The 27,906-nt window shown below is 42.9% G+C and overlaps 2 protein-coding genes across 3 annotated transcripts in view; one reads left to right on the forward strand and one right to left on the reverse strand.

Moving 5' to 3' along the window:
- The first annotated feature begins 628 nt into the window (after nucleotides 1–628).
- Nucleotides 629–16,027, forward strand: CRYM (crystallin mu). 2 transcript variants are annotated; one of them, XM_036899250.2, is made up of 8 exons: nucleotides 631–855; nucleotides 1,350–1,503; nucleotides 3,396–3,458; nucleotides 8,029–8,130; nucleotides 9,688–9,871; nucleotides 13,266–13,387; nucleotides 14,051–14,135; nucleotides 15,674–16,027. In XM_036899250.2, exons 1-8 carry the CDS (start codon nucleotides 686–688, stop codon nucleotides 15,736–15,738), a joined length of 945 nt encoding a protein of 314 aa, XP_036755145.1. In that variant the 5' UTR covers nucleotides 631–685; the 3' UTR covers nucleotides 15,739–16,027. The 2 variants fall into 2 exon arrangements, with proteins under 2 accessions (XP_036755154.1, XP_036755145.1); XM_036899259.2 differs by lacking the exon at nucleotides 14,051–14,135 and having other exon boundaries at nucleotides 629–855.
- Nucleotides 16,028–19,928: 3,901 nt separating this feature from the next.
- The window catches only part of ANKS4B (ankyrin repeat and sterile alpha motif domain containing 4B), an 89,981-nt gene continuing 82,003 nt past the window's right edge, over nucleotides 19,929–27,906 (reverse strand). The window contains exon 5 of the mRNA XM_036899235.2: nucleotides 19,929–23,542. Within this exon, the coding sequence (XP_036755130.1) occupies nucleotides 22,450–23,542 (1,093 nt within the window). The 3' untranslated portion in view covers nucleotides 19,929–22,449. The remainder of the gene's footprint in view (nucleotides 23,543–27,906) is intronic.

Raw genomic sequence — 27,906 nt, forward strand, 5'->3', positions numbered from 1 at the left:
CTAAATGGTCTCATGCATTCTTACGCTTCCTGGTCCTCTTGTGTGACTGAGGCCTTTACATCTTGTCTTGAGAGCTTCCCCCCACACAGTCTTTTTAAAGGTGAAGGTTAGTTGATTTAGTTAAGCCTAGGAGAAAACTGCATTTGAAGTCATCCATAGCCTGAGATCTGGAGGTGGGAGAAGGAGAGAGAGGGATAAGCGACTCCACATGGAGACAGCATTGCAAGGAAAATGTTTTTTTAATAACTATCCTCTTTCATCTAATATCTCCTAGCAGCATGCAATAATTCAAGAGCAAAGGGAGCCCCCATAATTTGCTTCCATCTCCCCTGTCTCCTCTTTCCCAGACAGGAGGACAGACAGCAAATAGCAGAGTTGGTGGAGGAGATGTGATGGGGCACCGACGTCCTTTGGAAGGAACGCGACTAGAGCTAACTGCAGGAACTAGAGAACGTGGACCGTAGAATATTAACTCCCAGCCCACCACCTCCACTCCAACCCTGCGGAACGAGTCTCTGGGGGGCCCAATTCGACCGCCGCTGGGGGCGGTGTGGGCGGAGACCGGCGATGCTCCGCCCCCGGAGCTGGGTGATGACCAGCAGGCGGCGCCGCGCGCTTATTTAGGGCGCAGCCCCCGGAACGCGGATCACGGTACCCTCGCGAAGGTTAGGAGGGAGGCGGCGAGATGAGCGGGGCGCCTGTGTTCCTGAGCGCCGCCGAGGTGCAGCACCACCTTGGCAGCCCCAGCCTTCTCATCCCACGTCTAGAGGCGGCTCTGGCCAACTTCTCCAGCGGCCCCGACGGAGGGGTTATGCAGCCGGTTCGCACCGTGGTGCCGGTGGCCAAGCACAGGGGGTGAGTGAGGAAGGCTGGGGCCAGGGGCTGGAGAAACTGGAAAGGAGGAGGGATGGGGAGGGTAACAGTGCGAGAGAGAAAGAGAGGGCTTGCTAATCATTCTTATTAAGAGCTGCCACCTAATACGTGTGCTTCCCACTGTGCTAAGTGAGACTTTACAGGGCTTACCTTATTTAATTCAGCACCCTCTCCATATATACGTAGGTACCTATGCAACTGTTTTACCGATTGGAAAACTGAGACTCAGAGAGGTTAAATGATTTACGGAAGGTTACTGCAGCTAGTTAAGTGGCCGAACCGGGAGGGTTTTTCTCATCCAGAGTTCTCCTGAACGTAGTGTGCATATCGCCTAAGGGAAGGGGCGTGGGAATGAGGGACAGGCAGAGGACCAGTAGGGCAGTGAAGGAGGAAAGAGAAAGGAAGTTATGTGGGACTTGGTAGGACACCCCGGCATTGGTGGGAAGAGGTTGAAGCTGTTTCCTCTCTCCCTGTAGTTTCCTGGGGGTCATGCCTGCCTACAGTGCTGCAGAGGACGCATTGACCACCAAGTTGGTAACCTTCTACGAGGGCCACAGCACCACTGCCGCCGTCCCCTCCCACCAGGCCACTGTGCTGCTCTTTGATCCCAGTAATGGCTCCCTTCTGGCGGTGAGCAACTCCCTGCCCCTGGGTGGAGGGGGCCCTGGGGGCCCAGATCTAAACTCAGAAGTTAGTTCTCCATGAGCCAGGGAATTTTGATTGTGTCCACACACATGCTCCTCTCTGAGTGACTGGGTAACAGCAACGGTGAACCTTATCTGTGACCATGTATCTGTTTCTAGGACTGAGAGAAGATGCATAATCCAGTACCAGAGCCCACTGCTGCTTCAAGTGTGTGACAGTGGGGAATAACCTCGGCATTCTTGTATATGTTCTCATCCTATTCCAGTTACTCCAAACACACAGCTTGAACAAACCCAGGAGGCAAGGAAATATTTATTTAGTGAATCTGTGTAACAGGAAGAGAAGGGGTGTTCTGAAAATCCCAGTCTTTTCTGAAGGGTACACGTGATCTGTTGTAACATTTAATGATAGCATCAAAAACTAGCAGTAGCCCAAATTTATTGAGCACTTTGTGTGTGTCAGCCTCTGTTCTAAACAATTTACATTTATTAAATTTCTCAATACTTAAGGCCACTCTATGAGGTAATATTACCCCCATTTTGCAGATGAGGAAACTGAATCATAGAGCAAACATGCCCAACTAACCCAGGTTTACATAGTTAATAAGTGGCATGGCTGGATGTCAGACCCACTCACTGTAAGTCCAGGACCTATATTCTCTTGAGACCATGCTCTAGATCCTAACTGCTACCACTCAGGGCTTATCATGTGCCAGGCAAATCAAAGGAGAAATTGATCTTACTCAGTTATGACAACATTTCTCTGTGGGAGTTTTTATTTCACACATGTGCCCCTCCCCAAATCTGTTGAGGTCTCTGAAACTCATAGTAGAGCCACTTTACTTGAAGTCACACAGCTGGTTAGTGAAAGACCCAAGAATCAATGTCCTGTCTGTCAACCTGGTCGTCTTCAGACATGTGCTCTGTGCACTGCCCCCCAAGCTGGCTCTGAGACCAGGCAGTCGAGTTGTCCTTAATTTCACCCCACCATCCCCTGGATCCTTAGATACCTGAATTTCTGGCTCTTGAAGGAACCTGGTTGTACATTAACCCTCTGGGAAGAGTATCTAGCTCTTCCCAACCTATTCATCCAGTGGAGATGCCATCCATACCAATAGTGGCTCCCCAGGAAAGAGGAACCACTCAGCCTTTTAAACTGACTAAAATGGCAAGACCTTAGATCTTTCCTGAACTGCCTCGGAAGTAAGTGATTCTCTTTCTCATCTATAAAATGAGAAATACTGATTCTACCTTGTGAGAATCAACTGATGAATAACTTATAAACAGAATAGAATAGTGCAAAGAATGGTGAGTATTAAACAGACATAATTTAGAGCTGGGGAGCTTTTAAAAATAAGGATATCTGGGTCCCTCCCCTATAGATTCAGATTAAGTTAATCTAAGGGTTGTGTCAGGGCAACTGTGTCTTTACAAATGTGTGACAGGAGAAGAGAGTCACTGAGGTAGAATTTTATGGCGCTTGCACAGGTGCCAGATAACTTACTCTTATTCCTTAAACCCCTCTTTAATTTTGTGTATTGAGAATCCTAGAGTAAGAAAAGAAAAAGGGGCAATTCTTGAGAGTTCATCATGTACTAAATATTTTCATGTACCTAATATATTGAATCTTTACAGAAACCTCTGAATGGTTAGCATTATCATTGTTTTTACAGGTGAGGAAACCAGTGCTTAGAGATTAAGAGATTTGTTCAAAGTTGAGTTTCTCCTAAGTGGAGGAATTGGATCCAGGTCTGATAGCAAGCCTGTGCTTTTGCAGGAAATGATACTTCCTAGGCCTACTCTGTAGAGCAGCTTCTCTCCACCTAAGTAGTGGAAGGCAGGGGGTTTCCTTACTCACTGTCTCTTGTTTCCTCCAAGGTCATGGATGGAACTGTCATAAGTGCAAAGAGAACAGCTGCAGTATCTGCCATTGCCACCAAGGTAAGATTGGTGCCTGGTTGTGCTACCAAGGTTTGCCAGGGGTGGGTTTGGTGTCTCAAGCTTGATAGCCTCAGGTAGGTGTGAGGAACTTATTTTGGTATCCCTTTGGACATAGCTTCATATGCCAGATATGGGATGTCAGGTGAGCACAATGATTCACAAAATTATTAGGTGCCATTTAATGACTACAACAGATTCCAGGTACCCTATTTGCATTATTGCTGATCCTCACATCAATCTTGCAAAGTAGATATGATTTGCTCCATTTGCCATGTATAGGAAATGTGGCTCAGAGAAGTTATGTGAGTTGCCCAGGATCACACAGCTACTAAGTGGCAGAGCAAGAATTTAAAACTTGACTTCTCTGACTGCCAGCACCACTTTCCTGCCCCTATACCATAATGCTCCTGGTCAGTCAGAGTGGTTGCCAGTAGCGCAAAGCCAGTACTGTACAAGAAGCAGAGGAGAAGCCAAATAGATTCAAGTAGACTTGTGTATTCATTCCACCACTATTGACTGAGATCCTACCATATGTCGAGCACTGTTCTAAATGTCAGGGATATTTAAGCAAATAAAAAGCGCATGGTTTGATTTGCAAAGAAAAAAACAAACAAAACTAAACCAACAAACTCCTTTATGAGCTTAATAATATTGCTAGGATTTGCTTAAAAAAAAAAAGAAAAAAACCCCACCACTACCAACAGAAAACAAACGGTGTGTTAGAAGGATGACAATAAAGCAGAATTGAGAGTACTGGGGAGGGGTGACATTTTAAATTATCCAGGAGTGAGTGAAATGGCAAGGCAGGGAGGAGCTCTCCTGGCAGAAAGGAGCAAGTGATGGGGTGATGATGTCCCTAAGCAGTGTCAGGGCATCCTGCAGGAACACCAGTATTTGTAGAGATCAGAATTAAGAAGAGGAGGCTTCGAGAACTAGGTGTCTGTGGGAACGATTGGAGTCCAGAAGTTTCACATTAAATGGAGAAGTACAAGGTCTGGAAATGCTGTTTTATGAGCCTAAGCATAAAGGAAATGTGGGATCTAGGGAAGGGTTGGAGCAGAAAACCAGTGTGAGTGTGTTAAAGTCTAAACACATGGTGGGGAGGGGAGAATGTGAGGGTCAGTCTGGTGATTGTGCAGGAAGGGGATGGATTACAATATGTACCTGGATGAACTGGTTTTTAAAATTATATCCAGACCCAAATCAGATTGAAATAATCAAGGGGATCCTTGAGATATGTCTGCTGGTAATTTAGGAACAGAGTGACTCTAACAATACTACCTTACATTTGTAAAGGACTTTGGTCTTTTCCAAAATATCTTCTAACCCATTGTTTCAACTAATCTGTGGTATTCTGTGAGGAAGGCAGAGCTAGTATTATTGGCCCTATTTTGCACAGAAGGCTATAGAAAGTAGGGTTTCCTGAAGTCGTGTAACTCAGGTAGCTGTGGGGTCTTCCAAGGCTGCCTGGTTTTCTTGTCTCACATCAATAGTTTCCAACCCAAACTATGCAGTGTTATCAGCTCCTGGGGGATTTTTTAAGAATTCAGATTTCCAGACTCAGAGATGCAGAGAACAGACTGGTGGTTACCATAGGGGACTGGGGATGGGTGAAATAGGTGAAGGGGGAAAAGATTAGTGAGAATGTTTGGTATCTTGATCTGGGTGATGGTTAACAGGAATGTATACACATGTCAGAATTCATCAAGCTGTAAACTGAGATTTGTGCATTTTATTGTATGTACCTCAATATAAAAATAATAATAAATTTTTCAACTAAAAAAAATTCAGGTTCTCAAAACCACTGAATCAAATCACTGAGGGTGCAGCCCTAGAAAAGAGTTTTAAGAGTCTTTGGTTGAGAGAACAGACTAGCAGTTACCAAAGGGGAGGGAAAAGGGGTTAAGGGACACAATAAGGTAGGTCACGGGGACGGTAGTACAGCACGGGGAAGACAGTGACGCTATAATATCTCACTACATTGATAGACAGTGGCCGCAGTGGAGGGGTGAGGACTTGATAATATGGGTGAATGTTGAACCACTAGTGTTGTGTATTTGAAATCATCATAAGATTGTATGTCAGTCATACTTTAATTTTAAAAAATAGGCTTTGGTTGAATCTGATGATCAAGCAGGTTTGGAAACCAAATTCTTCCAGCCCAGCTCTCAGTTGCACTATGTTTTTTTTGCATTGATAAAAATTAGCACTTGCAGAAGAGTTGAGAATCACTGAGCTGATCCTTCAAAGTTTAGGCTGAAACTTCACAGCTTTATTCCCAGGAGCCTAGATGGGCTATTTCAATGAGGACAAAGGGTCTATTTTACTTTTTGCTCTGTAATAATAGAATGCTTTCCTTTCTACCACTTCTCTTTCATCTGGGGCTCTTGGGAGGAGAGTGAGAAGTATAGGAAGTTCTTGGGTTTCCTAGACACTAGGAATTCTTTGCATTTGGGTTGCACATAACCTGACTTGGGACTCTGACATGCTTTCCCAAGGTGACAGTATATATCAGGGTTTGTCCCTGGCATGCATGTATTCCACAAATACTTGAGTGCCCTTCAGGGGCCAGGCCCTGTGCTCAGCATGGGGCATAAGTGGTGAGCAAAGTCAGGTACAGTAACTGCCATCATGGAGCACAGTCATTTGGGGAGACAGATATTAATCCTAAGATCACACCAATAAATGTGAAACTGCAACCCTGACAAAAACATTGAATAGAAAGGGGTGAAGTGCTTTGAGAACATAAAACAGGGGGTCTTAACCTAGTCTGTGAGATTTGGGAAGGCTTTTCCTGGGTTAAGGATATCTGAGCTGAGATTTAATGGTAATAGGATGGTAATGGTAATACTGTGAGGGGCAGAGGGAAAAGTATTCCACGCAGAAGAAAGAACATGTGCAAAGGCCCTGTGGTTGAGGAAGGTACATGTGCTTGGAGAACTGCAGGGAGACCAGTGTAGCTAGAAGACAGGAAGTCCAGAGAAGCAATGCATGAGGGAGAGATGGTGTGGTCAGACCATGCGTGGACTTAGCAAATGCAAATTAAACACAGACTTTCAATTTCTTCAAGTAAGAAACCTAGCAGATTCATATACATGTTTTTAATTATATGCATGTTATGGGAAAAGAATAAAGTGCCATTAATCCTGTTATGATTTAATAAATCTTCAAACTGTTACATCATTTAGGAAGAGATGTTAACTATAACATTATTACCATGGCAACAAATCATCAAGTAAGACAACCAATGAGACTTAGAGAGTTAGTTCCAGATGTAGAAGGTTACTTTTACAGAACACTGCAATAATTTCTGAAGCCCAATCTTTCAAGATTGAGAATAATCAAAAATAACAATAGAAAAATGACTTAGTTAAGGAAAAATCACCTAATTCTCCTTATTGAACAAGAGCATAAGATTGCCAGTTTTGTGGATATTGTAATTTTGATACCTTTGCATATCAGATTCTTTGAGCTGTGTTTTCTAGCACAAAATGGTATCTTTCCTTCTGTAAGCATAGGAACCATGGACATCTGCTAATATTTCTGAGACATCTTTTGGTAGTAACTAATAATCAAGGAGATTTGTTTTCAAATCTATACTCCAGAATTTCAGTCACTAACCTTGTTAAAAGAGCAGACATGCAGAGCTCAAATTTTACTTAATGAAGTAAATAAAAGGCAGAAGAGGGTCTTATTTGATACTGATGGTTTGAGGGGCAAGTGATATCCTTCTATGCCAGTAGTTCTCAATCCAGAATGATTTTGCCCCCCTCCACCCCCCGACCAATAAAGAATTATCCAATCCAAATGTCAGCAGCACTGAGGGTGAGAAGCCCTGTTCTGGTTCTCATAGATGATGGCAGATATGTGCCAATTCTGGATAAATAAGACTGTTTGTGTCCTCATGGTGCTGACAGACCAGTACAATAAAATAAATCTGTAAACATGTAAGTGCTATGAATTCTATTGGTGAGGTCAGACAGACTTCACTGTGGCACTTATACAAGCTGGCCATTGGTTCCCACTCCCAAACACAGACACAGGTCAAGAAAGAGTGGGCTCAGCAAATATAGTCGAGAACCCTTAGTTGCAAGGGCTCATGGATTCCAGGTAGCTCCTAGAAGCAACCCAGAGCTCTGACAAGTGGGTGCCGCTTATCGTTTCCCTGAGATGGGGTAGCACAGGAGGAAGAATGTGGGCTTTGGAGAATGAAAGATGTGATTCTGGAGACCCACTGTGCCACTTAATAGTTGTAGGACCCTGAGCAAGTTACTTCCCTCTTTGGACCTCAGTTTCTTCATTTGTAAGATGAGGACAAAAATAGGAGTATCTAGCTCATAAGGTCATTGAGATCATGAGGGTAAAACATTGGCATATATTAGGTGCTCAATGAAGGCTCCTTCCCTCCCACACTACACAGAGGAAACTGAAATGTAAAATGACATCTTGCCCAAGAAATAGGGAGGGAGTGGAAGACAGGGCAGAGGTCATGTATACTCAAACTGTATTAATTCTTCACCTGGCTGCTAGTGTCTTCCTTGACCTTTTCCATCTCATTTTTCTCAAATAGTTTTTGAAACCTCCCAGCAGTGAAGTGCTGTGCATACTTGGGGCTGGGGTCCAGGCCTACAGCCACTATGAGGTCTTCACAGAGCAGTTCTCTTTTAAGGAGGTAAGTCCAGAAAAGGTTGGGGGAGAAGAGAGGAGGGAGTGTCTGTGACCTTGGTCTGCACTTCTTCAGTGCAACATTGGCTATTCTGAAATAGTTGTCCAGAGTCCCATCTCGACAGTTCTTTAAGTGACTTGTGCAGAAGTCCTGTTGGAGGTGAAGAGTGGGGAGGGGCCTCAACCACCTCCTTCCAGTTACTCAGTTCATACGGTATGCCTGGGGATGCCAGGAGCCTGCGCAGTTAGTTAAAGGATTATATTTTATCCATTGTGCTTCTCTTAGGAGAGTCTAGGAGTCTTTCAGTGTTCAGAGCTAAAGATCCAGGCACTGGGAATGAGGCCTAGAGGATGCAGACCACAGAATGCCTCTCCTACAGCCCAGATGTGGTTCCACCTTTCCCAGATCATGGCTTACAGTTCCTACTGTGGAAATTTGATGCTACTTTTGTTTTTTGTACATGTATGAGAGGGGTAAGGCAGACTTAAAGTATGATTTTTTAATAATAAAAATTATGTATCTGTTTTGAGAAATAGGAAGACAAAAATTCCCTTTTATCTGTTTCAAAGACAAGGGGTTAACATTTTCCAATCTTTTCTCGTCAGTTTTTTATAAACTAGTTTTAATCATGTTGTACAAAATTATGTATTTTCTCTTTTCACTGAATATTCTAACACCATACTTTTCTAGATTACCAAATTTTTGTACAGTATTTGCATAATTTTCTATCAAGAAGGGCAGTATGGTTTAACCATTCTCTTGTGACTGAGTCTATTATAGTGCTCTTTACCTTGGTGGACTTAGATATAACATTTATTTCTATGTTTATTACATTTTCTTATGAGAGATTCTTTAGGCCTTATTTTCAGTTGAAGGCTGACAACCCCCACACCAGACATGGAGATCTGTTAAGTAAGCTAGCAAGTCCCCATTTGTCTTGGGGCGAATGACTCCACTGCCCCCAGCACCATCCAGGAGATTCTAATCATAGCTACTCATCTTGGCCTTTTCATATACTGAGTACCATTCACTCCTCACACCCTTCCTATCTTTAATTCCTTACACACCCTTCAGAGATCGTTATTCTGTGCACAGCACTGCCACAGATAATCCTGTTTATGAGTCCCACACCTGCTATGACTCCTTTACAATCTCAAGCATAAAGGGGAAGTTTGATGCTGACTTTATCATTCACATTTTACAGCAAGAACACTGAATGAGGTTAGAAACAGTGACAGAGCAAGGATGGGTTTTAAGCCTGCCTGGCTCCAGAACTTGCTCTGCTAATCATTAAGCTATGTGGTAGCTGTACTGGGCCTGTGTGTCCCGGGCTAGAACTGAAAACCTTTCCCACTTGTTGAAAAGAGAAAGGGGTAGAGAAAGGTCATTTTCAAACATCTGGCCAGGTGTCTGCCCAGATTAATGCTGTACACCAGGCCATATGTCCATTCTGCATAGGGAGTGATTTAAATAACCACAGCCTTTATCACAGAGTGGGTGTGATGAAACATAAGTGTCCAGACAATCATGACACCAATGTTCCTCTTTTTACCCCCAATGAAGGTGAGGATATGGAACCGCACCAAGGAAAATGCAGAGAAGTTTGCAGACAGAGTGCAAGGAGAGGTACAGGTCTGTTCATCAGTTCAGGAGGCTGTGACAGGCGCAGATGTGATTATCACAGTCACCATGGCAACAGAGCCCATTTTGTTTGGTAAATGGGTGAAGCCAGGGGCTCACATCAACGGTAAGCAGAGTGGCTCCATGAACCATGTGTAGGTGGTGGCCAGACTCATCCCTAGGCTGGACCAAGGGGCTGCATCTGCAGAAGTGTTTTACTCATACAAAATGCCTGAACCTTCTTAAGAGCGTCAGGAACATGTGAGCTCTGAAAAGCAATATTCACTCCAAAATATGAAATAAATACTGTTAACCTGAAAGTAATAGATTGAAGTTCTAAAAATGTAACATTACGGCAGATGGTCAGTCACAGCTCAGTTCTTAAATGGAATGAAATTTCAGTTACAAAAGCCAAATAATTCATTTGTTCTTAACACTTGGAATGAAAAAAATTTTTAAATTACAGCACGAAAGATGTTTAATGTGACATGTGGATGCTTTTTATTATATGTGAGAGGCTGGGTGGGACTCCAAACATAGAGTTCCTGGAGTCTCTGAAGATCCATAAATGGCCTAGGAGTTATCTAAATTCTTTATACGTATTATCTCATTTAATCCTTATAACAGCCTTACTGGTAGGAGCTATTATTATGATCCCCATTTTACAAGTAGGTAAAGCAAGGCATGGAGAGATTGAGTAACTTGCTCAAAGTCAGAGGTTCTTGAGGCAGAGCTGGGATTTGAACCTAAGCAATCTACCCTCAGAGCACAAGTTCTTAAATAATATATATCTTTCAATAAGACTGGATTCCAGTGAGCATATGGGCAGACCAGAGGATTTAGATGGTTTTGGTGTCCATGCTTTAATGACAAGCACCCAGTGTGAACTCAGAAGCTAAGGTCTCTGTACACATTGGCAGATGAGCAGGCAAGAGCCAAGGATCATGATTATTCATTACTCACAAATGTATATTGAATCCCTACCATGTGCCAGGCACTGTTCTAGATGCTGGGGATGCCACAGTAAACCAGTGCCCAAGGTCTCTGCTTTCCTGGTACTCACCTTCTAGTGAGGGAAGATAGGTAACTAACAAGTCAACAAATAGATGAACTAGATAGTTCCAGCTAAAGAGAAGTTCTGTGAAAAAACAAAATGTGGCGTATTTGAGGAATGAGCTGAAGCAAGTTCAGGGAGTCAGCCTGTGACGTCATGGGGTAGGTAGAAGTGACCTGGTTGTTAGGTAAGAGATGGGCTGGGGCTGGCTTTATGGACAATAAGACCATTTCTGGAAGGACTTGGGAAATCAAGAGAATCCAGTTCTTGGTGAAATGGACAAGAACTGAATCTTCAGCAGGACTGACTTGATTATTTTTTCCTGCTTCAGACAGCACATATTTATTATCTCACAGTTTCTATAGCTCAGGAGTCTGGGCTTGGGTCAGCTGGCTTGTCTGGTAACACAACAATGAAATCCAGTGTGTCCAGTGCGCAGTCTTTTCTAGAGCTTGGAGGCCCTTCTGGGCTCATGTGGTTATGGCAGGTTCCTTACATGTAGGACAAAGGTGCCATTTCCTTGGGGCCACCCTCAGCTCCTAGAGGCTGCCCACATTCCTTATCATGTGAACGCTCCATATGAAAAGCTAACAACAAAGGATCCCTCTTATACCTTGCCTGTCTCTCCCAGAAGGGCTGGCTTGATTTTGAGTCAAGATATCTCTTACTTCCCTAGCCTAAAGATAAAATTGGTGCATGTGTTCACAGAGGCATCAAATATGCTTAAGAAAAGTATGTTACAGGGAAACACCAAGAACAGGTTTTACTTACTTTTCAGCTTGACTAAGACACAAGCTCAGTTCCAGCCTTCTGCCAGCCAGTGTCTGACCCTCACCCTTTCTAGCCCCATGGGAGCAAGGCTGAACCCAGTCAGAAACCCCTCCCTTTGCTGCCTGGCCCACCTCTATTTGCCCAAGTGGTCTCACATGACCCTTTGAGAACTTGCCCTGCTCAGAAAAAAGGGGGCAAACAAATGCTATGACAAGAGGTGGCTTGAGAAGCTAGGCTTTTCCCACCAGCTTATGATTTATTTACGAGCTTCGTTAGTGTTTCTGTTCTAAAGAATGCCTCACACAAACAACCTTCAAGATGGACATTTTTTACACCACTTTCTTTGAAAATTAGAGTGAGGGAAAACAGGAGAGGGAACAAGTAGAGAAAACTGGATGGCCTTGCAAGAAGGCATATTAATGCTGCCTTATGTAGGCTTTATAGCAGTTTCCAAAGACTGGCTGGCCTTGGGCTGGATCCAGCCAGCAGATGTGTTTTGTTTGGACCATAGCATGTTCTAAACATCAAGAAATAACACATGCAAATAGATTTCCTACTTCTCTTAAAATGGGGTGGTGGGGGGGGTGAGGGGAATCTAACAGTGGCCCTGCATTCTCACATGGTAACAATTAACTGGAGCTTAACAATGACTGTCCCCTGTCCCCTTTAGAAGGGCCTGCTTTCTTCTGTATACCTCAGTCTCCACCACTACCAGTCCAGTTCCTCTAATCAGCTTTGCTCACATTTGTTACCCACCTGGCTTGCAGGCATTTGGTTGCAGCCTCTGCATCATCCCCTGTGCCAGTGCCAGGAGATGATTCCATGGATTCATTGCTGTGGTCTTGGGCTCTGCAGAGGATGTGAAAGCTTGGTGTCAGGGTGGAGACAGTTTCCTCTTTGCTGGGGCTTCTCCATGACCTTGACACTGGACTCTTTGTCATGAGTTAAGAGTGAAGTGGTTGGGGGTGAGCAATGGAAACAACTGAAGAGCAAGCAGACAGAAAGAAGACAGAGGTTTGTGGGGTATGAATAAGCTTCAAGGGGTGTCTCTGTTGCAGGGTTTTTGTAAGGAAGTCACTCCTGATAAGTGGAAGAGGTGTGAAAAGTGTAGCCATAGATGCTCTTATTAGATATGTACAGCCTGAGACCTCTTTTTTCCCTCTTTTTCTACTCCCCGATTGCTGATTTGAGAAGAGTTTCCAGGGGAGCCCTTTTCCCCAGAGCCCATTTCCCACCTGAGTTGATACAGGCAGAGCACAACAAAGGATGGACTCCCAGAAGCTGGTCTGCCCTTCAGCCCAGCACTTCACTTCTTCGAGCCTCTGTTGTGCATCTTTTAAATAGGAACCAGACAGGAAGTGTCCTTGTGAGGACTATAAATATATGTAAAACGTCCCACAGAAACATGCCATACATATAAATAATACATGTAGGTACCCAGTAAATGAAGGCTAAGTTGCCTCAAAATCTTCCAGGAATGAGATGGGATGTGAAATGAAATGGAAAAAATGATAGGCATTATTCTTATTATTGAATAGCCAGTCTTGCTGACTGGGAGTGGGTGAGCCTGGGGAAGTAAGGCACCCAAATCTGAATGTTCCGCCCCTCTTTCTCCCCACCCCTCTTCCTTTCCTTGGCATGTTTAGAATCCCTTGCAACTATTTCTGGGCTCAGGGTATGTTTTGTTGTCTATTAGCTGTTGGAGCCAGCAGACCCGACTGGAGAGAGCTGGACGATGTGCTCATGACACAGGCTGTGCTCTACGTGGATTCCCAGGAAGCTGCCCTGAAAGAGTCTGGAGATGTCATGCTGTCAGGGGTGAGCCTCTTCTGGTGGGCTGTGGCCAATCTGGCCTCACCTAGGTCCCAGGGTTTCTGTTACTTAGGAGCCTCCACTGTTTGGCTTGCTCCAGACCTCAGTCATTTCCCCCCATCCCCCCAGTCACAGCTCCTAAACATCTCTCAACCCTTTCTACTCTCCTTCGGGAATAATGTGGTCATTATGTCAGTGACATGTTTTCCCGTTCCCTTTGCCTGGAGAGAGAAGCTTGATGGATTTTTCCATCGGACTGAGATATCCTATAAAGCAGTAGGATTGGGAGATGAGAGCCTGTTACAGCCTGGAAATCTTCCCAACATGGCCAACAGAATAGGACTGTGGTTGGCCACTTTCTGGCCTTCTTTTTCTTGTGTAATCAGGACATAGAAGCAAGGAGGGGGCTGCCAAAATGAGATGTTGGATAAAAATATGTCTATTTCCTTACTGACCCAGCATCCTACCAGGACATTCCCCTGGCCACAAACTTACATATCTGCACAAAGGCAGATGCTATGCAAAACTGACAGTGAAGTGGGGGAGCATCCACCCTGACAGCATCCAGTTTACAAATGGTGTTTTTATGAGCTCCCTGCCTTGGCTTCAGAAGGTGGCCAGAGCAGACATTAGGTCTATAGCCTGGGTCAGCGTGTGTTCGTTCCACAGGCCAAGATCTTTGCTGAGCTGGGAGAAGTGGTGAAGGGAGTGAAGCCAGCCTACTGTGAGAAGACCACAGTGTTCAAGTCTTTGGGTAAGGGCCATGGCTCCCAGGGCACAGATCTAACCAGAGTACAAGGCAGGTTCATCCATTGGTGGAAAGAGGAATGAATCACCAGACTTTGGAGCTAGATCATGAAACCCATCATCTGGGTCAGTTAGTTACATATCCTAGCATAGTGGTTAAGCCTGTGAACTCTGGCACTGGGCAGTCCTGGGTTGGATTCTATTCTCTGCCACCCCCTGGACATGTGCTTTGGGCAGGTGAGCTCTCTGAACCATGGTTTCCTCATCACCTGCTACCTTGGATTTTTGTGAAAATTATGTGAGTGTGTATGTAAAGTGATTTGCACACAGCAAGTGTCAGCAGTAAATCATTTAGACTTAGTTCTGAATGAAACTCAAAAGAGGTCCTTCAGAGGTGGAAGGAGGGGGATAAAGATGTTAAAAGACAGGAGCTTAAGGGAAATGGCAGGGAGAGAGACCCACACAGGAAATACAGACTGAGACTTCTTTTTTCCCTCCACCTCTGCCCCACTGCTTGCTGATTTGAGAAGAGTTTCCAGGGGAGCCCATTACCAGCTGAGTTGATGCAGGTGGAGCACAACAAAGGATGGGCTCCCAGAGGCCAGTCTGCCCCTCAGCCCAGCACTCCCCAACCTCACCAGACTGAAGCACATGACAAAAATGGCAACAGTGCTGATACACATAAAATACTGAAATACTCCCAAACTGGTTGTTAAATAGTTGCTGCCCTGAGCACCTCAAGAATGTCCTCTGTCCCTCTGTCCAGACCTTCCATATTTCTTATGATCAAGCACCCAAACCAGCTGTTAAATATTTTTAAAATCTCTCAAGCATAGAGAAGGAAAGGCAGTATAAATTCTACCAGAGCCTGGTTCAGACATCACACTGATCCAGTTGTGTCTGAAAGTTCCAGAGTTCATAGCAGATAAGAAGTCAGCTGACCCCTCTGGAGACAGAACACTACAGAAATCTGCACTTCCCTTCTGAGCAATTTTTGTTTTCTCACTTTGAGGATTGGTTTATTGGCACATCTTTTGTCTACCAGGCTCCATAGCGGTTGCAGGGGTGGCTGCAAAAACTAATAAAAATAACCAGCCCTGCCCTTGAAGAACATAAACGGTATGTGTCCAAAACAACATGACAAAGTGAGGCTGCTGAAGTATACAGATCAAATGATTGGGGGAAAAAAAACAAAGGAAAAGAGGCCTATTTATTCATATAATAAAATTATATGAAATTCAAACTCCCTTGTCCATAGAGTTTCACTGGAATGCAGCCACGCCCGTTTGTTTATTGTCTGTGGCTGCTTCTGCCCTACAGCAACAGGGTTGGATCGTTGCAACAGAGACCACAGGGCCCACAAAGCCGCAGATATTTACCATCTGGCTCTTTACAGAAAGTTTTTTAACTTCTGAACTAAACTTTGAAGGACACTTACAAATTGTTTGGTGGGCATTTTATTGGGAAACTGCCAGTCACAGAGAGGGGGCTGCTTCAGGAAGAGTTGTTCAGACAAAAACTGAACCAAATTTCTGTCCGTTCCAGGTATGGCAGTGGAAGACATGGTTGCAGCCAAGCTGGTGTACGATTCCTGGTTGTCTGGTAAATAAAATGAAGGAACTTCGCCTTGTGGTGGATGCTACAGTTTCAGGAATGTTGCCACCAGTTGTCTCATAATTTCTAGATCAAATGAGGGAGCCCAGTGCTCAGTGAACTGTAGCTTTGTGCTTAGCATGTCTTAACCCTAAATGAGATCCCCATTTGTGTTTGTAATTGGTAAATAAAACTTGGTGGTCTTTTCTTCTGTTACATCAGATTATAGTGGCATTCCCTTTTCCCTGTATTTCGCTATGTTTTGAAATAAATATTCCTTGAAATAAAGCATTTTCCAATTCTGAAGTTCTTGTTTGAGTAATTTCTGTCTCTCATGGCAGGGAAAATGAGGGGATCAGGTGCTTCCATTCACTCCCTGGGGAAGCTCCAATGACTATAATCAATTTTTTTCTAATTGTTAAGTTGACATACAACTTAAATACCACAAGATTCACCAGTTTACAAATTAAAATACCACAAGATTCACCAGTTTACATACATTTCAGCAGTTTTTAGTACATTCACAGGGTTGTACAACCATCACTACTAATTTCAGAACATTTTATCACCCGAAGAAGAAACCTACGACCCAATCCCATTCCCCCTTCTTCACAGCCCCTGGCAACCACTAATCTACTTTCTACTTTCATGGATTTGACTCTTCTGGACATTTCATATAAATGGAGGCAGAAATTATATAGCCTTTGGTTCCTAGCTTCTCAATAAAATCCCAGGGAACAGTGGAGCTCCTTTATTGGTTAAGACTCCTTTGGTCATGAGTGGAGGGGACCACAATTTGAACTACCTTAAGCTGATTGAGGAATGGAATTTTTTGGCTCTTGCAATTAAGAAGTACACAGGTAATGGGGTTCAACTACAGCTACATGTACCAACAGAAGCCAATCTCTCTCTCTCCATCCTTTTGCGCTGTGTTCTTGAGCGTTGGCTCCATTATCAGGTAAGCTTCCCCCTGGTAGTGGCAGAATGGTTGCCAGCAGCTCCCTAATCACAGGCTGTCCTCTTCAGAAACCATAGCAGAATAGAAATTCTCTTCCTTCACAGTTGAAAGTCTCAGAGCTGAGGCTCACAGGACCATCCAGGTCATATGTCCATGTTTTGTGCCTAACATTGTGGCTGAGAGACACGGAATACTCTGACACAGGCCAGGGCTATGTCCCTATCCCTGAACCAACACGTCATCCTGGGGAGTCTGACGTCCCCATTATCCAGGCCTAGGTCGCATTTCTCCCTTGAAGTCAGGAGTGGAATTAGCCCACTTGACCACATGAGCTGACAGAAGGAAGGTGTCTCATCAGAAAGAGGGAGGACTGGATTTGGGTAAGCAAATCTACAGATGCCCACAATATCAGTGTTGAAAGTATTATCAGGGATCATACAGGAGATCATACAGGAGAGGACCAACCTCCTCAACTCACAGATGGGGAAACTGAGGGGCAGAGATGCTGTCCCTAGGTAGGTACCCTGAACTCACTAGCAGAGGTTTTTGGCCCTTGTCCTGCCAAAGACCTCATACAAATCCACCCCATCTCCTAAGCTGGTTATGGGGCCTAAGGCAAGTCAGCGGCAATGAAAAACATTTTCTATTGCTTTGTTTTCTACCAAAACTCTTGCAGGTACATGCTCTAGGTAGCTTAGCCAAAAGCTACTATGTTTTCCAGGCTGTGTCTGGACAGGGGCATTTGCTCTGGAATAAAATATCCATGTGATCTCTTCGGCACACCTCAAGTAACTGTGGAGTCTTTCTGGGGAGCTTACTGGTCAAAACCATAAGGGATGTGTAAGAGAAGGGTATGTGATGGTGAGATTATTAAAAGTGCCTCAGTTTGTTCATAGATTTTTTTTTTGTTCTTTCCAAGAGCCCCTACAATAACTCGGTGCTAGACTGCTGAGATACAACAGAAGTAAAACAGTCTTCTCTGACAGTCTAGGAAGACAGATATAAAGAACATTACAGAACCATGCTTTGGTTTTCAGGCAATAGAAATAGTAACAGGAAATAGATGCTGCACTCAAAAGGAGTAATTGAAGAGAATTTAATGAAGAGGCTGTTTAGAAAAGAGAGGGTAGTGTTAAAGGAACCAGGAGGATATGGTGAAGGAACAGTAGGAAGTTGCCACCACTGCTGAGCAGTTAGGGGACACAGCAAGCACTGGAGCTATCACTGAGGGCAGCCAAACAGGTGCTGCAGGCTTAGATAAAGGCAGGCAGGTACTGCCCCACAAGGAAGAGACAGGTGGAATGTATATCTCAGTCTCTCCTTCCTCAAATTCTCTAGTCTCTTGATGGTACCTTCAATTGGCCAAACCCAACCAGAAGCCCAAATCAAGAGAGCCCTTTGATGCAGCCCAGAGGTCAAACATTAGGACACAGAGGTGGGTAGAAAACAGAAGTTCTGGAAGGCCAAACAGAAGATGGCCTGCAGAGTTAGGAAGAGTACACAACCCAGACTAGGGGTGGACAGAGAGGGTAAGTCTCCCACTATGGTTGGCTACATGGAGGCATGGTTTGCTAGGAAGAAGGATGATAGTATACAAAGGCACAGGCATATGAGAGGCATGCTGTTTCAGAAAGTGACAAGAAACCTGGTGCGGCTATCATCAGGGAACAGAGAAAGGAGTGGTCAGAGATGAGATCAGAAGCTTGTTAGGTTAAACTTGCTATTCATCAAAAGAGAGAGAGTAGTTTTAGAAACTGTATTATCACCATTTGGGTTTGGATAATTCTTTGTTGTGGGGGGCTGACTGTGCATTTTGGGATGTTTAGCATCCACTGTTTCTACCCCCCAATATCAGTAGCATTCCCCTTCCCCCAACTCATGATATAATAAAGAATATCTCCACACAGTGCTAGATGTGCCCTGAGTGGGTAAAGTGCAAAATCATCCCAGTGGAGAACCATGACTTGGGAGAACATGGGTTTGGTTCTGGGCATATTGAGTTTGAGGTGCCTGTGAAACATTCAAAGGGAAACATCAGATAAGCACTTGGGCTTATGAATTTGGAGCCAAAAACAGTTATCTGGGCTGGTGACTCAGATTTAGGAATTAGGAGCACATACTGACCTGTATAATATGATGGTCTGAAATCCAAGCACTATACATTTATCACACCGTAACTTCTCACTCCACTTGTCAGTGAAATGTTCTTTCATTTCTTGTTGACTTTTATGTTAGAGAAAAAAATGAGGTGGGTAGAGGGTTAGACAGCATTGGATTGACCTATTATAAGTATCTAGTTTAAGGGACAGAGGTCTGAGTTCAGTGAATATTAAACTCATCCTGGTTTATAATCCTCTAGTTTTTGTCTCTAGACGAGGCTTTTATTTTTTTTTTACTATTTTATTTTATTGTATTGTATTACTTTATTTTATTTTTAGGAAAGAAAGGCAGATGCTTTTATTTAGAGATAAAGCAAGAGGACAGAGCTCCTGGCTCATGATGCCAGGAGGGGACAAGAGAGTCCCTAGACAAGGCTTTTATATTGCTCTAGTTTCTCTTCCTAAGCTTCTCTTGTGTAGTTTGAAAGATCTAGAATTCTTAGAATATTTATAACCCTTTCTAACATGGTATAAGCCTTTAAAAAACATAATGCTGCCAGATGGGGAGGTTATACCCTCAACGATAAGTTGGGAGAATGCTCACTTATTCCGTAAATAAATCATAAGAAGCCAAGAGCCCATAAGAAGAGCATAAAGGTACCCAGTAAGAAAGAACCTCAACAACAAACATCTCCCAAAAAGAGGCTGGAGTTGCATGTTGAGGCTCATTTCTCCAACCTGACTCTCTCCAGCTCTATTACAGTTTGGGCAGAAAATGGATCAAGAGTTCTTTGTGCAAAGAGAAAGTTTTTGCCTTTCAAAGTTATTTCTTTGAATGCCACATTACCCACCCCACCCTCAGATGCCATGTGAAGTGCTTGAGTTGGTGAAATTCCTAGGAATTAACAGAGTAATCTGGATCCTGCCTCCAAACCAGGTATCATATCATATCTATTCAGCAGTATATACATGATTATATATGCATGACTATATATATATATATATATATATATATATATATATATATACTGGCACGTGGAGGAAGGACCTGGCTTCTCAGACAGGGAAGTGGGCATAGGAGAGTTCCCAGTAGTGGGAGCCCTTTGATTCACCTCCTTGGCTCCCTGATACCTGAGACCCAAGGTAATTCTGACTGTTTCATCCATACACTTTAAGTCAGTCTTTGTGATAATCGCAGAGATAGTATTTACCCTTCAAATGGAACAAGAGCAGACATTCCAGGAATGATAGATGAGCCTGTGGCACATACAAGCTGGATTATCTTAAAATAAAAAGCAGCTGTTGGAAAAAATATAACTTCTGACAACCATTCTAGTCTCACAGGGGTTTACACTGTTCATTGTGATGATATAAACGGATTGTTCACTCTCTTCTTTTCAGTCCAGCTATTTGATGGAATTTCTGTGGGAGGTTTTTATAATCCACGTGTCCTTCAAATCCATATCCATTTATCTCATCACAGAGTTGACGTAAAAGCCAAGGGGATGGTCAAGGTAAGAGCTTCCAGTTCTCTGGGCAAACATATAACCTTTTCTTTCCATACTTTTGGAGCCAACTGCTAACATCCCCTTAGGGCAGCATGGAAAATTGCCATTAGAAATGACCAACTCCCAGGGAGCAGTTAGAATTAAATCCTATAATGCTGAATTCTGGTAACATCTCCACTGGCCTGCCTTTTCTTATTCTCCTGGAGAGCACCTTTCCATTTCCATAACACTCTATTCTATCCTCCAAGGGGCAACGCTGGCTTCCAGCTCCAAAGTTCTTTGTACCATCTCATGCTGCCTCCCATTTGCTAGAATACAGCACCAGGCTTTCTATATCACTTTTACCTCTAATGGTGATGTACAAAGCACTACTAGAAAACAAAGCTTTGTAAACAGCAGCACTTCCCTGGTGGTTACATCCTAGGAATGAGGATATTAGGCAGATTCTGGGTAATATGTGGCGAGGGAATCCTGCCATCTAAAATAATCAAGTACTAATACAGGCAGGCTCAGACACTACAAACCTTTTTTGAGTGCTTTGTGTGTGCCAGCTGCTTTCAGGCACAGTTTTTAAAGCAAATACAACCTCAGCTCATTTCCAGACTAACAAAATGCAGTATTTGTAAACATAATCATCCCCTGGTGCAACATATTTATTTCATGACTGACAACATATCTGAATTCATCCATTGAAGAAGAATGAGCCAATTGCTCATCAGATTTGAGCGTCTTTGTCTTCCTTAAGCTTATTTCCTCATGGCATCTCTTGAAGTAATCCAAACAGACGTGAATCAGGAAGCATGCTGAAGATAAATTGCTATTTCTATATTATACATATTATCTATGGTAAATTCTATTTGATGTAAATCTGGCTATAAAAGTCCAATGAAGTCTAGCTATTCCATAGGGTTTAGTTTGAATTTGGGATTGCCATTCAAAAATGTCAGCAATGTTGCCAATTTATATTGTAGAACTTACATGTATTCAGACATGCAGCAATAGTGATAGACAACAGCCAATAAATGATATGTAAATAATGAGCATGGAAATGTAAAATTTACAATCAACATTTCCCTACAAACAACCTAGATTTCTCGCCCCCTCCCCTTTTTTAAGTTTCAGGAGGCACTTACCCTTAGAAAAATCATCAAATAGGCCAGACATTTTCCTGTATCCTTCTTTCTCTCCTCCCTCACCCTCTTAAGCATGGCAGTAGTCAGCTAGGACTGACATAATAAAACAGCACAGACCAGGCACCTTGAACAACAGGAATTTATTTTCCCACAGCTCTGAAGGCTGGAGTTCCAAGATTAACTGTTGGAAGATTTGGGTTCTCCTGAGGCCTTCCTCCTTGGCTTGCATACGGCCTCCTTCTTGTGGTGTCTTCATGTGTCCCTTCCTCTTATAAGGATGCCAGTCATATGGGATTAGGTCCCCACCCTTATGACTTCATTAAACCTTAATCACCTCTTTAAAGGTCCGACCTCCAAATACAGCCACATTGGGGTTTAGGGCTTCAACATATGAATTTGGGGGGGGGGATACAATTCAGTTCATAGCAGGTACCCTATATTCTATTTCTTTCTTCTCACTCCCTACCTGCCATTCTGTCTCTGTTCCCACGCAAGAGTAATGCAGACCCATTTTCATTACTTGTAAATGCGAACATTTGTTGAAGGGTTAGACACATGTAAGTTGGGCATCAAGCTCCAGGCCAATGGAGGAAATTTAGTCTCCACCAATAGACAAAGTCTTAGAGCTAAGGACAGTATTTGAGTTAGAACCCCCAAGTTATAAGAATCAAAAAGTAAGAAGCAGGCTGTGTGATGAGAGGCTATCATTTTAAGCCCAGAGATGGAAAAGTAAAGAACGATTTTTCCCTTCTCTGTCATCCGTTGAACCTTTTCTATACTCAAAATATCAAAAAGAAAATTGAAGAGAAACACTATTTTCTTATTCCTGGGTCTCCCTGAGTTTCTCACTGTTAGTTTATTTGAACAGGTATAGAGTATTTCTCAGAGTAGAGTGTGCGCTTATCTCTAATACCCTAGACACCATCCCCATTGCTCTTGTATTGCATGGGGAGGGGTTGCCTGGAGTGCTTCCAGAGGGCCACAGCATCACCCCACTGCTGCAGGCTAACCCCATGGACCCAACCCTCCATCACAGGCTGGTGTCAACCAATTGCCCAGGCTGTTGTAGCACCTCCTTCCGTCTGTTTATGGCATTCAGAACTTTCTTCCTAGGACCCAGCTGCATTTGTATGCCCCGAAGGTCCTCATCAGAGCAAAGCAACAGAGCTTCCAGATCAATCTGCTCTCTCATGAAAATGGGAAGGAATTCGTCCAGGTGGTGAGAATGCAAGAATACTTCTAGGGGAGTAGCATCAACTATATCTTCTTCCCAATCCACTTCGTGCTCATCCCAAGGCAGATCATCTTCATGGTTGTTTTCCTCTCCCTCTTTATCAGCCTTGGCCTCATCACCCTCTGCTGCTCCTTGTCTCTGAAGCAATTCACTGGACATTTTAAACCCTAACTCCCTTTTGCGGTCTGAGATTTCTTCGGGGCTTAATATTCTGTTCCTTCTAAAAACAATATTTCCCAGACCTGGACGGTTGAGAATGGATTCATTTTGTGCATAGCTGTCTTTTTCTGTTGAGAACTGCAGCTGCTCTTTGAAGTCCCCTGAAAATGTGTCTTCTTCTTCCTCCTCTCTGAACACTTCCATCACATTCCTCTGCCCATTTCTGCTTTCCCTCCCTCCCTGCTCTGCTGTATCATTGTTCTTCTTGAACCTTAACTTGAAAGTATCTTTAATGCCCTTAGACAGTGATCCAAATGTGCTGGAAGTAGAAGCATTTGAGATGGAAGACCTAGAGAAAGTGGCATTGGAAGAAGAAAGCATCCCAGATTCCTCCTTGCTGTAGGTGCGAGCCATCTTATTTTGGTGCTTCTCCTGAAGCCTCTCACACTCTTTGATTTGCCTCCTAGCATTCTTCTGAGCTTGCTCCTTTAGCCTGGTGACCTTCTTGGGGTTCATGATGTTCTGGGCAGTGGCAGCCTGATCCAGGAGAGCAACACATTCACTCCGCTCTCTGCTGGCAGCAGCATCCAGTGGAGACTGTAAGTCATTGTCCAGGGCAAAGATGTTGGCACCAAAGTTGATCAAGAATGAGACACAGTGGGCATAACCATTGGAGGCTGCATAATGTAGAGGAGTATTTCCCCAGATGTCACATCTATCAGGGTCCCCTCTAGAATAGAAAATATTAAAAAAACATGCTAAACTTTTTTTCTCTGAATATGATACAAAAAAATGCATATATACAAACAAAAATCAGTAAAATACATGCTAATCCTGTATTGGAACTGTAATAGTTTCTTAAAGTCCAGACAGTCACATTCGTATATCACACGGCCAGAACAGAAGGAGCCCATCTCTATCCTTTGTCTCCTTTTCCAAGAAACTCTACAAAAAAGCAACTTCCTTTTCTCACTGGCCAGAATTGGGTCAAATGCCTAAGAGAAGGGAAATAGAGCTCCCATGTTTAACTTCGATGAATCAAAAATTTCCCCTAAAGCTGGGGATAAAATTACCCAATATTCCACTGGTAAATATTTAACAACTGGTCTACCCAGGAAAAAAATAAAAGCTCTGATTTATAGAAAGTGCCAATTTCTGTGGTATCAATACACCCACTGTAGCAAACTTCAAGGTACTCATGCAATATTACTGGACACAGTTTGAAAGAGATGTGCAGTAGCACACCCTTATAAATTATTTTCATAATATAGATATAATAAATGTGCAAAATCTTAAGACCAGAGATAATAAAACGTAGTAAAATAATTAGGAAGTGAGTTTTGAGTATTTTGAATACAACTTCTTAAATTATAAGTTTATGTAATTTTATTTTTAATAAAGGCTGTGTTTAACTCTCAAACTTCCTGAAAATTTAGCAATCATACTTCATGAGCTAGGAAGAGCTGGTTCCCATTCTATCACTGTTACCCTCATTATCCTTAATTTCATGTAGGGAAACAACTGAACATAAAATAACTGAGCAAAAAACTGAGCAAAGCAAAGCAAACAAGAAGAGAGGAATGGATGTTAGGGAGGTAGCAGTGTCTGCTGCAACCATTATTCATACGAGGTGGAACATCCCCATCAATTCCCCAGCTTACTTCCATGCAACTATGTGAATAATTCTGCAACAGTTTAAGGCAGAATTGGGGGCACAATCAGATGATATTAAGGCCAGAGAACCCAAGCCAGGCACAGAAACAGGAACATGATAGGTGCTCAATAAAGATTTGAGGAATGAATGAATGCCTACTAGAATCTTACCCCAGGCTACCGCAACCTTCTCCCCACCCACCTTCCGGTGAAGTCTTGTTACAAAGAGGCACAAAAGGAAAGGAACGTAATAACTTATTGTTAACTACAGCTCTGTCCCTAAGCTACAACTGAGAACTCTGATAATATAGTACCAGGGCACCTTCCCTCACCCTAGTCTAACCTAAACTCTCCCCAGGCTGGCCCCAGGGTAGGACAGGAGTCTGAGAACATTCCTAGTGAGTACAAGGTGCAACAGAAGATCCAAGCCTTTGCAACTGACAAGTTAATGGACTGTGACCTCTCTATTATTCCCCCATACTCAAAGTTTGGGTCCTGGACCAACAACAGTGCTACCCGTGGGTCTGTTTGAAATGCACTCTTGGAGTCCAGCCCAGTCTCCCTGAATCAGAATTTGAAGTTTAACAAGCCAGTGTGCACTAGTTAATGTGGCACAACCAGCACCCAGTAGCTTGATGAATCAGATTTGTAACTCCTCCATGGGAATCCCTGGCCTCCTCATGCTTTTCAGTTAGGGATCATCTACATATTCAATGCAACCACCAGCACCAACCATCACCGTCTCGCTCTCAGAGAAAGACAACAAGAATAATTCTCACAGGGTTTGTAAAACTATGGCTCAGAGTGCTTTATTGATTTGCCCAATGTTATACAGGGAGCACACTTTGAATCAGGCCTGCCTCCAAGTCCACTGGTCTCCAACAGAGGACAGTCTTGGGTTAACACATAAAACTATTTTTCTACTTCACCAGCTATGAGGCCTCAAGGTTAACTTTTCTAGGACTCAGTGTCTTCATCTGTAATTGAAGATAAGATTACCTACTCATGGAACTGTTGTGTGAATAAGTGAATATACATAAAGCATTAGAAAAGTGTCTGGCACATAATGAATGTTCAACAAACATTACCTATTCATAATTTCCCTTGTTTCTAAGCTCCTAATTCTTAATGCCATGTTTTGTTCTTTATCATATCCATCTAATAAATTCCCATAGTACTACAATAGCTCTGTGGCTTTTTAATGTTTATAGTCTTACTTAATTTGTCAAATATTTATGCCCTGTCCCCCTAATTAGATAATATGCCTCAGAGTGCAAAGACTGTGTGTCTGTTGGTCCTTTGTATTGTATCTTCTAGCAGAAGTCTCAAACTCAACCTGCAGAGACCAAGAAGGTAATGTAAGTAACTGCATGGGACCAGATTTATTCTTTCAACAAAGTCATAGTTAATTACAAGCTTCACCTAGAAAGGATAGTTGTCCCTTGGCTGCTGCCGATTGCTACCTTCAATAAAAGCAGACACAATACTACAGAGCTTCCATTTTTCTTGATTTTTAGATGTTGGTTCAAATTTAAAAGAAAAATACAGTGAAGTCCAAATAAAACATATTTGTGGCCTAGAACCAGCCCATAAGCTGGCAGTTGGCAACCTCCTTATAAGCAAATGTACATATGGGTGACATTACAGAGCATATCTGGGGAACCAGGAGTATACTTTAGCATGACCAGAGTGCTTAGAGATGGAAGCAAGGGAAATTAGTGCAAAGAGGAAGGAAAGAAAATGAAATTGAATCTAATGGAAGCAAGTATTACATGACACAATTCTATTGGAGAGACACTTTCAAGAGGTCTGTTCAGTCTGCCTGATTTGTTTCAGATCAAAGTAACCACTTTCAACCTTAGCAATCTGTGTATCTTAGGGGAGTACAGTACTTCACCCTCACAGACTTAGTTTCACTTTTTGTTTATTTTAACCAAACACCATATTCAAAAGACTCCCTAAGTACCCTAGACATCAGAGAGGGATTGTAAAACATCCAAGATGTTATTATAAAAATAATCAGTATGCTTATAATAACATACTGATTAAAATTCCCTGAAATTATCCTTAGACTGAATAAGTTAAAAAGGAGATTCGGAAGAGAGAGCTATGGTAGAATGTTACGGGCATTGATAAGTGTAGATTAAACCTACATGCTTCAGGCCATAGAGCAGTGAAATTTTCTGTCTCAGTAGAACTTTTTTTTGGTATCATTACTCTACAATTACATGAGGAACATTATGTTTACTAGACTCTCCCCATCACCAAGTTCCCCCTATATTCCCCATTGCAGTCATTGTCCATCAGCAAAGTAAGATGTTATAGAAACACTACTTGTCCACTGTGTTGTACAGCCCTCCGCGTGGACACCCCCCCACATTATACATGCTAATCATAATGCCCCCTTTCTTTTTCACCCCCCCTTTTCCCTCCCTTCATACTTGTCCTCCCCACTCCTTTTCCCTTTGGTAACTGTTAGTTCATTTTTGGGTTCAGTGAGTCTGCCGCTGTTTTGATCCTTCAGTTTTTCCTTTGTTCTTATACTCCACAGATGAGTGAAATCATTTGATACTTGTCTTTCTCTGCCTGGCTTATTTCATGGAGCATAATGCCCTCCAGCTCCATGCATATTGTTGCAAATGGTAGGATTTGTTTTCTTCATATGGCTGAATAATATTCCACTGTGTGTATGTACCACATCTTCTTTATCCATTCATCTACTGATGGACACGTAGGTTGCTTCCATTTCTTGGCTATTGTGAATAGTGCTGCAATAAACATAGGGGTGCATCTGTCTTTTTCAAACTGGGCTGCTGCGTTCTTAGGGTAAATTCCTAGAAGTGAAATTCCTGGGTCAAATGGTATTTCTGTTTTGAGTTTTTTGAGGAACCTCCATACTGCTTTCCATAATGGTTGAACTAGTTTACATTCCCACCAGCAGTGTAGGAGGGTTCCCCTTTCTCCACAACCTTGCCAACATTTGTTGTTTGTCTTTTGTATGGTGGTGATCCTTACTGGGGTGAGGTGATACCTCATTGTGGTTTTAATTTGAATTTCTCTAATGACTAGGGATGTGGAGCATCTTTTCATGTGTCTGTTGGCCACCTGAATTCCTTCTTTGGAGAAGTGTCTGGTCAGATCCTGTGCCCATTTTTTAATTGGATTATTTGCTTTTTGTTTGTTGAGGTACGTGAACTCTTTATATATTTTGGATGTCAACCCTTTAACGGATCTGTCATTTAGGAATATATTCTGGCATAATGTAGGATGGCTTTTTATTCTATTGGTGGTGTCCTTTGCCGAACAGAAGCTTTTCAGCATGATGTAGTCCCACTTGTTCATTTCTGCTTTTGTTTTCCTTGCCTAGGGAGATATGTTCATGAAGAAGTTGCTCATGTTTATGTCCAAGAGATTTTTGCCTATTTTTTTTTCTAAGAGTTT

The sequence above is a fragment of the Manis pentadactyla genome, chromosome 10, assembly GCF_030020395.1.
Source record: "Manis pentadactyla isolate mManPen7 chromosome 10, mManPen7.hap1, whole genome shotgun sequence".
Taxonomy (NCBI): domain Eukaryota; kingdom Metazoa; phylum Chordata; class Mammalia; order Pholidota; family Manidae; genus Manis; species Manis pentadactyla.

Bases quoted from the DNA above. Each gene is read 5' to 3' on its own strand.
- CRYM (XM_036899250.2), top strand. From the start codon at position 686: ATGAGCGGGGCGCCTGTGTTCCTGAGCGCCGCCGAGGTGCAGCACCAC. The intron at 9,872-13,265 runs GTAAGCAGAGTG...GTTGTCTATTAG, and splicing joins GCCAGGGGCTCACATCAACG to CTGTTGGAGCCAGCAGACCC. The intron at 13,388-14,050 runs GTGAGCCTCTTC...TTCGTTCCACAG, and splicing joins GAGATGTCATGCTGTCAGGG to GCCAAGATCTTTGCTGAGCT.